At 40.2% G+C, this 12,387-nt stretch overlaps 1 protein-coding gene across 10 annotated transcripts in view; it reads left to right on the top strand.

Moving 5' to 3' along the window:
• The window catches only part of Efcab11 (EF-hand calcium binding domain 11), a 187,172-nt gene that overhangs the window by 102,039 nt on the left and 72,746 nt on the right, over positions 1-12,387 (top strand). For 4 of the 10 annotated variants that reach the window (XR_015445098.1, XR_002389648.2, XR_002389645.2 and 1 more), the window contains one exon: positions 7,862-7,964. The exons of 3 other annotated variants lie outside the window; for them this stretch is intronic. Coding sequence is in view for 1 of the 7 variants with exons in the window: in XM_004837077.3 (XP_004837134.1) it covers positions 1,971-1,986 (16 nt within the window). In the remaining 6 variants the exon portion in view is untranslated. 3 more of the 10 variants (XR_002389646.2, XM_004837077.3, XR_015445099.1) reach the window with 2 other exon arrangements.

Below are 12,387 nucleotides of genomic sequence, written 5' to 3'. Positions count from 1 at the left end.
TTTCAGCACATAGATTAGGCTGAAATCAAAGAATAAGGCCAAGCAAAGGTAGTTATGTTGGGGCTGCAGGATCACCATTGAGGCAGAGCAGCAGGTGGAGTTTGTTCCCTGGACATAGCTACCCAAGCCAGTCCTGCTTTTTTTATCACTTCTTTCTTTGTCTTCTTTCTAAACTTGTAGGTTCTGAAAAGCATCACATGTTAACATGACGGTGGCAGTGTTAGAAGCTCTGTTGGTAGAAGTGAGGTTTGGAGAGGGATAGGACATTGCTGAGGTCATCAATGCCCAATTTTAAGTTTGAGTTATGTGTCAGCCAGGTAATAATAAAGTTAGAGGCTGTTGAGATAAGGCATAGACACTGACCTAGAATCTCCATCCAAGGTTTCGCACCAAACAGAGAGGAGAAATCATGGGCTCATTTGTCAATTCAGGCCCCACAAACTGGTGATGAAAGGTTGACCTGGTTCCTGGCTTTGTGCTCGGGGTTATAGTCTAGTCAGGAGAGTGGATCTGAAGTAAATAATTACACTAAAAGATAGATCATCATTGATTTCTCTGCCTGCTACCCTAGAAAAGCAAAGGATATCACAATAAGCCTGAGGTTGGGTGGCTTTTTGGAGGGAGCCACATTCTAGCAAAGACCTCGAGATCAAGTTAGGGTCTGACAAAGCACTAGGGTGGGAGTCCGGATCCTGGGGAAGGCATGGCAGGCAGAACGAATACTGTGTGTGGAAACCTGCGAAGGAAACCTTCCTGTGCCTTTGGGGGACTGCTGGGGAAGCTTGAAGAAGGAGCACTGTGGGCATGGGAGGGAGGCTGGAGGAGGCCAGAAATGAGTCTGTCCTGGAGACCAGTGGGCCACCTTGAAGGCTTAGAACCTCAGAGGGGTGGGATCTGACTTTAGGAATCTAAAATGGGGAGAGACAAATTGTACTGTGTGGCCCTGAGTGTACCTGTGATTGGGATGGGAAACCTATTGGTGGGGGTGACTAGGATCTGAAAGGTGAGCAGAAGGGGCTGTTGTCACACAGTATCATTTAAGGGGTGCCCAGGAAGACCTCTGTCCCAAGTATCTTTCTCATTATTGCTGACACCGTGTCTAAAATCCTGTAATTAAAAACATCATCTCATTTAAAGCTCAAATTTTCTAAAAGTCAAACACACTTAGACAAAATCACAGCATCAGTAACATTTTTTAAAGCCTTCCTTTTCAAATAAAGTCCCTTTTCCCATTCTCCGTGACATCTCTCCCCCATCAAATGCCCAGGGCTCATGTGTCAGTCTCTGAATCAACACTTGATTTCAAGAAAGGCCTTGTCCAATATGACTTTCATGAACTTTATGATACGATTTTGAATCAGTCTGTTACCTTCTCCTAGGATACAAGGGGTGATAAAAAAAAAATACTGTGAAAGTTTGAATCTTAAAATTTTTATTGTAGTAAAAGACACGTTGCCATTTTTTTGGTCTTAAATTCTTTTATTGGTACATTGTAGGTATACAACACAATTACATTTCTCATTGGGAATTGTTCCTTTATATAATGCATCTTGGTTCTTATTTTCTCCCCATTCCTAGCCCTCCCTTCACGCCCTCCACCTTTCCCTATTTACAAAGACTTTATTTCCATTTTTTCCATTTCTCAGCATTTTTCCTTTCCCTTCTTTCCTTTCCCCTGTGCCTTCCACTACCCCTACCCCTTTGGACCTTTTCTTCCTATTTTACATTATCGATTATTCATTCTAATAATTGGTACATTTTAGGTAGACACGTTGCCATTAATCCCTCTCAAAATATTTTGAATACACTTATCCCATCATTCTTGCCATTTTCTGATGCAGTTCTGGAAGTCCTCTTTCATAAGTGTCTTTATGAGAAAAATACAGTGAATACTGCTGCTGAATGCCAACCAACGAAAAGGCAGGCTTGAAAAAACATTACAGTGTGTTTTTATTCACTTCAATCACCAGATCTGGCACCGTGTGACTTCTGGCTCTTCCTCAATGTGCAAATGGCCATAATAGGTAAATGTTGGAATTGATTCAGGATGTGGAGACAGCCACAACGGTGCAACTAAAGACACTCAGGAATGAGGACTTACCGAACTGCCTCAGCAGCAGGAACAATAAGATAAGCAGGGCGGGTATTTGGAGGGGAATAATGCCATTACATCTTTTACTCTAGTAAATTTTAAATATTTAAACATACACTGTATTTTTCAATCACAACTTGTGTAACGTGGCTGATTTAACTCCAGTTGCCTTAAGTAATGAAAGGAATTTGTTGACTCTCACAACTGAAATATACAGAGGTGTGATTGGCTCTGGGTGTAACTTCATCAGGCCTCTGGTTTTATATTTCTGGTTTTGTTTCAGCCTTGCTCTTGCGCTGTGTCTGTGGTGATCTTGGGCAGACTCCCTTTGTGGTTGTCGCACTGACTACAGCAATTCCGGGCCTCACACCCACAACCTCACAAACTTGAGCTGAGAGTGTTACTCTGCTCAGGGGCTCAGAAGTCCTGGGCTTCTCTGTAAGGTTGTGGACACCTCTGAACCAATGATGAGAGCCAGGAGTACCTGATAATTCAAGAACTAGTCACTGAGAACAAAAAGGATGGCATCCTGCCGATTGGCAGAGCACATCTCTAGAGCCTTGGGTGGGATCCTTCCCTCCCATATCACAGGGATGCTGAAGGCCAAGAATGGGTCAAAGGACCCGCAGATGCTGGCAGAAGAGGGGAGCCATAGTTTAAGCCTTTATGTCTGTCCACATCATGTTAAAGGAAACAGGCATCAGCAGACAAATGGAAAGATGTTGGTTTTAGGTTGGACTGTGGAACTGTTCGGAAGTCCCTGAGATTTGTGCCTTGCCTGTGACATTCATTCGTATAGTTACTAATTTACTAGGATGACTTCTTTATCCCATCATTTTTGTCTCTGATAACACTGTGTGCCAAAGGGAGAGTGTGTGAACCTGAGGGTCTTTGATATCTATATGTAGATCCTATTTGTTTAGGAAAATTACGCTTTATCTAGGACTAGTCATTTTTAAAAATTGAACAGCTCCTCATTGGACATATTAATTTTAGAAACTGGAGTTTGGCAGAAGGGGAAGAAGATGCAAATAAGTATAATTGGTAATGAAAGGTTTGAGGGTCTTTTGCTCTCTCTATAGCTTATCTAAGTTAAGGAAAACTTAAACTTCAAATAAATGAATTTTTTAATTTTAAAAATACAAATAGTTTTATTTCTTAGTTTTTACTTGTTTAAATAATACGAAGCTGTATTTATTTCTTCAGAAGTATTTCCAAATCAGGCAGAATATGGAGCATTTAGAAATTTTAATCCTAGGTCCTTTCTTCTCAGCCAACCATATTCATTAGTATGCACAGAAATATTAACATAAATACAAGCAGATGCATCCTCGTCGATCATGTGCAGGATGCTTTCTAGTTGCTGGGGATACAGAAAAATAGAACACACTTCCTTTACTCAGGGAACAGCATATTATCTCTTAGGAAAGAAAAGCAAATACATGGAAAATAAATAGTAGTGGGTTTTTCACTGCCAGCGTTAGCTGGTGAGACAACAGTAAGGAGCTTGGCAAAAGGAACAATTGCTAGGGTGAGGGAAGGGTGCTGCAGAGAATGGGAGAGGCTCAGATACTGGCCAGGAAAGGAACATCCTACGGGGGGTCAAGCAAGTTTGCTTTTGTACTTGTATTTTATTCTGTTTTCCCTAAAATTATTATTGCTGTATGTTGCTTAATTCCAAGATTTTTGTATTGCATAATAGTTTCCATAGAAAATTGGCCTTATAGATCATTTCTGATTATTAGTGTATTTTCTAAAATTTCTGTAATGGTTCCTTATTATCTTTTCCGAATTGTTTTTATGATGATATAATTAATTCTAAATTTCTTTCATTATGTTGAAGAAAATATTGCCAAAAACAAATTAGGAAATAGTGTCAACCATTATATTTTTTAAGAAATAAAGATTGGGACAACAGTTTCTAATCTGTAGGTGCTAGAAGCTGTTCCATTTACCCAGTCTATTTTGCAGCATGCTTGGCTTGACACATTTGGACATGAGAATGTTTGAAAACTGAATCTATAATCTATGACCCAAGTTGGAATGGCAGCTTTATTTAACATTCATTTAATAAATTGAGAATTAAACCTACAGTTTTCCATTTTGTGTTATTTCTTCCCTTTTAGTCATTTCCTGTCTTTTATTCTTCATATTTTTCTACCATGCCTGTGGTAGAAAAATACTGATCCCCTTGGACGGGGATCAGTGAGTCTCTAGAGCTTCAGACAGTGCTTGGCACATGGAGGATACTCAGAAAATGAATGAAAACATTTCATACATAAATAGAAATAAGACATAGGAGATTAGATCCAAGTATGGATGTATGATTTTAATTTTCACATGTGATTTTGCACAGTCTGTCTTCCAGCAACTTCCTGCTAGTTTTACCTAGCCAGGAGCTAACCTTGATGTGGAAGAGGAAAGATTTATATGCTAAGCAAAGTACTCTTGAGCATCAATTATTTTTAAGACAGACCTGTTATCTGTGACACATTAATATGTTTGATGTGATTGCTCAGATTTTAAAAGATCTTTGGGTTCCTCCTCTGCATAATGAAGTTTTCAGAACAATTTATATATTGTAGATTCCACATGTGTATTTCCATTAGTCAACACAACTAAAATTCAACCATGATTACTAGCTTTTCAAAGCCCTCCTTCATTTCCCAGCAGGCAGCATCCTGTCAGAATTCATTTCCCATTTGGAAAATATCTCTCTGACCCACAGTCTTCTGGACACAATTCATCCTTCACATATTTGAACCTTCCCGTTGTCATCAATCCTTAGCTCCTGAGTTGCCAAAAGACCCTTTATATTCAGGGTGATAAGATCTAGCTAGAGAATTAGAGGAGAGAAAACTAACATAAATGTTTAAAGGATTCTGTTCCAGTGATTTTTCTATTTAAATAAAAAACTTGCTTTCGGTATGTGTTTCTGTTATTACTGTTTAAGAAATCAAAGTGATAATAGTTACAGTGCAAACAAGATGTGTTTTGTGTTTTCCTTCTATCTTTATATAATTAAAATTAAACTTTGGCAGAGCTGCAGGATAATTCAGTTCCATTTAACAAACATTTATGGACACCCCTCTGCTGGCCTTACCTTACTGTGGTCTCTGCGAAAGAGTGATTCAGACATGACTGCTGAGAAAGAAAGTTCACCATGGAAGGGGATTAGGTTGGGAGGACATCATTCGAGAAAGGATATCATGTTGGATCTTGGGGAAAATGTTAATTAGACTTGGCTAGTGAAAGGGAAAGTCATTCCAACCAAAGGGACACTGGGATTGAATTCAATATGACATATACTGATTCTTGGGGAAGGAAGTGATATGATGAGGAAGGACTTCATCAGGTTGCTGGATGCAGAATATACATACTAGAAAAATGAGGCTCTCCACAGGAAGCCACAGTAACTGACCACGGTCTTGGTTCTAAGGTAAAGCGCTGGTCATGTGAGGAGAAGGCCATATCTTGGAAATGTTAACACAGAATCAGATCTCCTTTATAGCAGTGATGGCGAACCTTTTAGAGCTTCCAAAGTTGCAAATAGTCCACTGTGGCATGCATGCCACAGGTTCACCACCACTGTTCTATAGGTATCGAATATTTGGAGATATGAAGAGAATTGTCAACGTTGGTTCCAAGGATGGGAGGCTTGACAAGTTGGAGAATCATGGTGCCATGTTAGGATAAATGGATGATTAGAAAGAGGGGGGTTTACAGGTAGAGCCTTTAGACGATGTCAGTGGACAGAAGGGAGGCCAGGCAAGAAATGGTCAAAAAACAGCTGGGCACCAACAGTTTCATGGAAACAACGAGAAGACTGTTTCAAGATGACAGGGAGAACAGAGAAATAAAAAAATAAGAAGTCTGAGTTTAGTCATATTTAGGAGAAAGACAGAAGGATGCCTTCTGAAGAATTTCAGAAAAGTGGTGGAAGTGGTCAGCAGTTGTCAAAGAGCATAAGAAGGACGAAGAGTTTGTGTCATTGGTGGGACTACAACACAAGATCCTTGTTAACTTCAAGTAATAAACCCTTTTGAAGGGAATTTACTCTTCAGCTGACTAGTGTTATGTAACACAATGCCAGTATATCATTAATACCTGTAGATTTTAAATGTGCTTATTTCTACATTGTAGCCCCAAAACACTATTTTTACAAACCATTTGGAAATAACATTTTGATATTCTTTGATTCTACTCTTTTGAAATTTCACTTATCCCTCTCTGAGATTTATTTCTAGGTCATTGATTCAGATTCCAAAACCAGTGTTTTCTATGAGCTTATTTTATTCCTACTAGAGTCTCAATTCAAACATTTTCCAACAGGAGCAACTGAAATAGCTTCAAAAACATTTTTCATTTTTCACATCTTCCTTTTTCTTGGTTGATTATACCTTTCAAAAAGCCCAGATTGATGGTACCTGAGATAGTAGCCTGTAGTAACCACACACGCTTTTTTAGAATTGATTTAGAAATATACTTTAGCCTAGTTCTTGAAGTTATCTTTTAGTCCAAAAAAGGAGCCAATCAAGGAAAAAGTATATGGGAACCAGATTAGAAAGAACCCTTCTTTATGCATGACTTTGGGGAAATCAGTTTCTAGAGTTTCTTGGCTATGAAGTGAGATGATTTTACAGGCTCAATTAGGTTTCTTTCAAATTTAAAAAAGAAAAAAAAAGCTCATAATCCATGACTATATGGTTTGTTTTTTCATTGACTAATCAAGCCTACCAAATGGTATGGTCCCATGTTTAAATGCATTCCCCTCTCCCTGCATCTTAGTTACTTTCTTCATTGCTGGGACGAAATACCCCACATTCACAAATTAAATTAGAAAAGGTTTATTTTGGCTCACAATTTACAGAGGTTTCAGTCCATAGTCAGCTGGCTCCAGGGCAGGGTGGCATGGCAGAGTCATGTGGCAGGGGAGAAAAACTTTATGGCATGGCAGTGGGAAGCAGAGAGGTATATCAAGGGAGTTGGGAGGGAGATAGACCCCCTTCCAGGCCACACCCCCAGAGACCCACCTCCAAGCAGGCTTCATCTCCCAAATCACGTTTAGCACATCAGTAAACTCATCAGTGGACTACTCCACTACAGGAGTATCACACACCTACAATCCAATCACTGCCCAAAAAACCCTCCCATGAGCTCATGAAGCTTTAGGGGGACATCTAGATATAAAGCATAACACCCTGTGTCCTATAGGTGCTCTACCCTCTGCCTATGATGGGACCTTCTCATCTCTCCCTTCCTTTGGCTGACTCTTATCCTTCTAGCCTCAGATTACCTTTTCTGTGTGTGTTTGGGGAGGAGCGGAGACAGAGTGGTATCCTTGGCACCTAGCACTTCAGTACAGATCAGGTATTCAGTAAATATTTGATGATAGAGAAAATGGGCTATATTGTATTACTGTTCCCTGTGGTGATTCTCCACACTGCCTGAGCATCAGAAGCAATTATGATTTAGCAACACGGAGTTCCAGAGCCTATCCCGCTTTAGTATTTGAGCCTCTAGGAAAGGGCTTATGTATCCACATTTTAAAATATACCCACAGGTAATGCTCACGTGAAAAGTACTAGTTAGCCTTTCTGAGTTCCTTAGGGACACAGAATATAGTTTCTGTCACTCTATTTTCAGCCTCTAGGGTGATTTCTGGCAGAAATTAGATATACATGAAATGTTTGTGAATAAATGAATCTAACTTTTGAGAAAAGTAATAAATAATAAATGAGAATAAAATGCCCTTTCTTCTGTTTTCAGATATAACACCTTGGACCTTTAAAGACTAATTCATACAACCATGCAAAATTATATTTTTAAAGAAATGAAATAAATTATTTAAATGCCCAAATCACCAGTTCTGGTAAGGTTGAAAACTTGTTATTTGTTATCTAATAATTATGGCTAGGACTTCATTGCTTTTATGCCCAATTTTTATGATTTTGAGAGAAGTTATTTGCTTTCATTATTACCACCTGTCCATTGATTTTGTTTTAAATTGTTTCTTCAGAAGTCACAACCTATCACTTCTTTTTACTGATATAATTCTAGTATTTTAAAGTCTAAGATAGTTACTTTCTTTGAGGTAGACAATACAAAATGGTAAAATAAAGTAGGAATAGTCTTAACTCTGTGTTGCCTCCTAACCCCAGATTTGTGTGTGTATTTCTATGCTCCAGAGGAAGACATTAATAGAATTTTTTAAACTAAGAACATTATGTTCTCCAGAATACAAAAACCTCATCACTCTTGCCTTATTGGCCTGTATCTTAGTTATCTATTGCTGAGTAAAGAATCACCCTGATACTTAGCTGAGTAGAACACTTGGTATCTCACTGCAGATGGGGGTTAGGGATCTGGGAGTGGCTGAACTGGGTTGTTCTAGCCATCTCCTCTTTTGAGGTTATGCTACCATGTGGAGGCTTGACCAGGGCTGTAGGATTCACTTCTGAGGTGGTTCGCTCAGATGCTTGCTGAGCTGGTGCCTGTTGTTTTCTTACAAGTCCCTTTCATCAGCCCTTGAGTGTCTTCATTACGTGACAGGGGGCTTCCCTCAGAGCAAGTGGTCTGGGAGCGCATGAAGCCTGGAGGAAGCCCCAGTGCCCACAATTCTAGCAGTGGCTACTTGGCTCCCTATTAAAGGGAAGAACATCAAAGAATTAATGGACATAATTTAAAAGCACCACAGCCTCTAACATAAAACAATGTTTGCTGCCTCAGATGTTTCATCCAGTATCCGAGAGCATCTGTTAACAAAGTCATTTGCTTAGTTCCTTATCCATGAATAGAAGTCAGATATCCAAATTCCTGATTTCCACTTCATTATTTCTATTGTCTACTTTTTAGTCTTTTGTGTAAGATAATGAGGTATAGTGGTAAAAAATATGAAGTGTTAGAATCAAAAGATGTCGTTTTCTGTCTGCGTTTCAGATGACAGACTTTCTCCTTCTAGACTACAATTTATAACTTATCATCTCTGAGAAACCTTCTTAATGAAGGTTGTAAAAAATACTTATGCTGTCTGCCTAGTTTCCAAATGAGCCTGGGAGCGCCAGTTGCACAGTTTTCATGTATCGTCCAAGAGCAGCTGTTGGGGATGATGAACCGTCAGAGGAGGAATCTTACCATTAAACTAGAGGTTCTTCAAAAACAGAAGGTGTGACCATCAAGTGTCTTGTTGTCAATGTAAAATACGAACCTTCAGGAAAACAAGAGAAAGACCAGGTTACTAACGACTGTCAGCTCAAGTGTGTGTGTGGGTGGGGGGCCGTTCAGGGTGTTAAAAATTACCCCAAAGGCATTTATTAAGTGAGCTAGGCACCAGGCATTGTATTTTTGCATAATTGTGTTATTTCAAGTAAGTTCTCTTTCAATTCTTCCCCTTCAACTCCAGTCTGGAGATCCTTTCCTGCTCTGTACATCTTCACTATAGCTCATGCCATGTTGGGTTGGTGCAGTTTTTGGTCCGTGTCTGTCTGCTCCATTAGCCTGGGAGTACTTAAAGGGCATAGCTAGGACTTGCATCCCTGAATTCCAAGTGCCCAAGGCAACACCTGGCCCTTAGTTGAATTTTTTGTTTGTTTGTTGTTTAATTTAACAAGCCTCCCCTAAGTAAACACCATCACCTTCTTTTTCTAAGAAAGCTTATATTCAAAGGATTGGGTAACTTGACTGCAATCTCACAGTGAGTAAGTAGCAGATTTTGGATTTAAAGCCAGGTCTATATTTGCTACTTCAACTCAGATGCTGTCAGGAGGACTAAGAGGGAACTGTTGGTAGGCCCAAGCAACATCCTTGCAGATCTCAGTAGGAGAAATTACTTAGGAGATATTTTTGGTTTTACCCAGTGAATTACTGCAGTTTAAGAGACTATCAGAAGAAAGTCTTTTGACTGGATAAAAAAAGTCTTGAAAATAAGCTGATCTTTGCAAACCATACACCTGTTAGATTAATATCCAAAATTTATGAGAACTCCTGTAACTCAAAAGTGGAAAATGATCCAATTTTAAAATGGGCAAAAAACCTGAATAGACATTTCTCCAAAAGGACACAGAAATAGCTGACAGGTGTATGAAAAGATGGCTGATATTATTAATCATCTGTGAAATACAGATCAAAATAATTATGAGACACTACCTCACATCTGCTGGGATGACTGTTAGCAAAAAGCAAAACGATAACAAATGTTGGTGATGGCATGGAGAAAAGAAAATGTTTGTACACTGTTGGCAGGAATGCAGACTGACACAGCCATTATGGAAAATAGTACCTGTGGAGATTTGTAAAGAAATTAAAACTAAGGCCAATACCCAAAGGAAGTGAAATCATTATCTCATAAGGATACCTGCACATCCATGTTCATTGCAGCATATCCACAATATTCAATATAGGAAAACAGCCTACATGTCTACTGACGGACAAATGAATAAAGATAATGTAGTGCATATACACACACAGCAGAGTATTACTCAGCCCTATAAAAGAATGAGATTTTACCATTTGCTACATCATGGATGCGCCCGGAAAACATTATACTCAGTAAAATAAGCAAATCGCAGAATGACTACTACATGATCTCACTTACATGTGGAATCTTAAAAAAAAAAAAAAGAGTCAAATATATAGAGAGAAGGAACAGTGGTTACCAGAAGTGGGATGGAGGTGGTGGGGAGAGGGGGAGAATGTAAATCAGAGGATACAAAGTAGCAAGTATGCAGCTGAACAAGTCTAGAAATCTAGTGTACAGCTTGAGAACTAGAGGTCATCAAATTGTACTCTCTATGGAATACCTGCTAAATGAGTAGATGACGTCATGTTGTATATCTCGAATATACACAAAAAAATGTATTTTAAAAAGAAAATAAGCTGGCCTATTATATTCAGCTATAAAAGAATTTTTGGAGCCCACTGCAGACCAGCAGGTCTGCCCACGCTCTACCGAGGTCCCAAGTGGCACGGAACATGCTGAATCAGCCCGCTGCAGACAGGCAGGTCTGTGCACGCCCTTCTGAGGTCCCGAGTCGCACGGAAGACACTCAATGACCCCGCTGCAGACAGGCAGCCACCTGGTTCCACACTACAAAGACGCAGAGGACACCAGACCACCAGACAAAGGTACTGAGTCCCGCTGCTCCTGGCCCAGAGGTAGGGGCATCTGAGCCACCATCCCACTGCTCCTGGTCCAGAGGAAGGGTCTTCCCGGTCACCATCCCTCCTGCTGCTCCCAGCCCAGAGGAAAGGGCTTTTGGGCCACCTTCTGTCCTGCTGCTCCTGGCCCAGAGGAAGGGGCTTCCGGGCCACCATCCCTCCCACCACTCCCGGCCCAGAGGTAGGGGCTTCTGAGCCGCCATCCCACTGCTCCTGGTCCAGAGAAAGGGGCTTCCTGGCCACCATCCCTGCCGCTGCTCCCAGCCCACAGGAAAGGACTTTTGGGTCACCATCCCTACCGTTGCTCCTGGCCCCTGTCCCACCTCTCCCAGGTCAGAGGACATAATCTGTGCAGGTGCTAACAGCCCCCCGCCCCAGTCAAAATGAGAAAACACCTAAATAAGTCTCAAAACCAGACTTCCAGATCACCTACAGCAACCCTAAAAGGAAATGAGATGAAACACTCTGATACTCAACCACCTGGACTCACTGAACTGGCAATAAAAGGGGATCTGGAAAAAATGAAATCAGAAATAATTTCTCAGATAACAGGAGAAATTGTACCCCTAGTGCAAGACATGATTAATAAATCTAGAGAGGAGTTCAGGAACATGATGGAATCCCAACATAGGAAACAAACGGAATCCATAAAACAGATGCAAATAGATTTCCAGGACATGAAAACCTCCATTGAAAGTCTACACAGCAGAATGAGCCAGTGTGAGGACAGAATTTCAGATATAGAAGATAAGATTGCAATTAGTGACCAGGAAAAGAAAAATTGCTTCAAAATTGTGGGGGAACATGAGAAATCAATCCAGCAGCTGCTAGATGATGCAAAGAAGAATAACATAAGACTGATTGGAGTCAATGAAGAAACAGGAGAGTGCAGATGACATAAAAAATCTCTTCACAGAAATAATGGCAGAAAACTTCCCAAGCAGGGGAAAAGAGCTTGACATACAGATAAGTGAGGCATATAGGACTCCAAATAGTCTTGATCAAAAAATATCTACACATAGGCATATAATTGTTAAGATTCCAGAAACTCAACAGAAGAACAAAGTTCTCCAAGCAGTCAGAGAAAAGAAACAAATCACATACAAAGGAAAGCCCATCAGAATCACAGCAGACTTCTC

Source organism: Heterocephalus glaber, unplaced genomic scaffold (assembly GCF_053883595.1).
Source record: "Heterocephalus glaber isolate CG9 unplaced genomic scaffold, H.glaber_assembly_v1.0 deba00001608, whole genome shotgun sequence".
NCBI classification, from domain to species: domain Eukaryota; kingdom Metazoa; phylum Chordata; class Mammalia; order Rodentia; family Bathyergidae; genus Heterocephalus; species Heterocephalus glaber.
The sequence above is the reverse complement of the archived record's forward strand: the minus strand, read 5'-3'. Positions and strand labels throughout refer to the sequence as shown.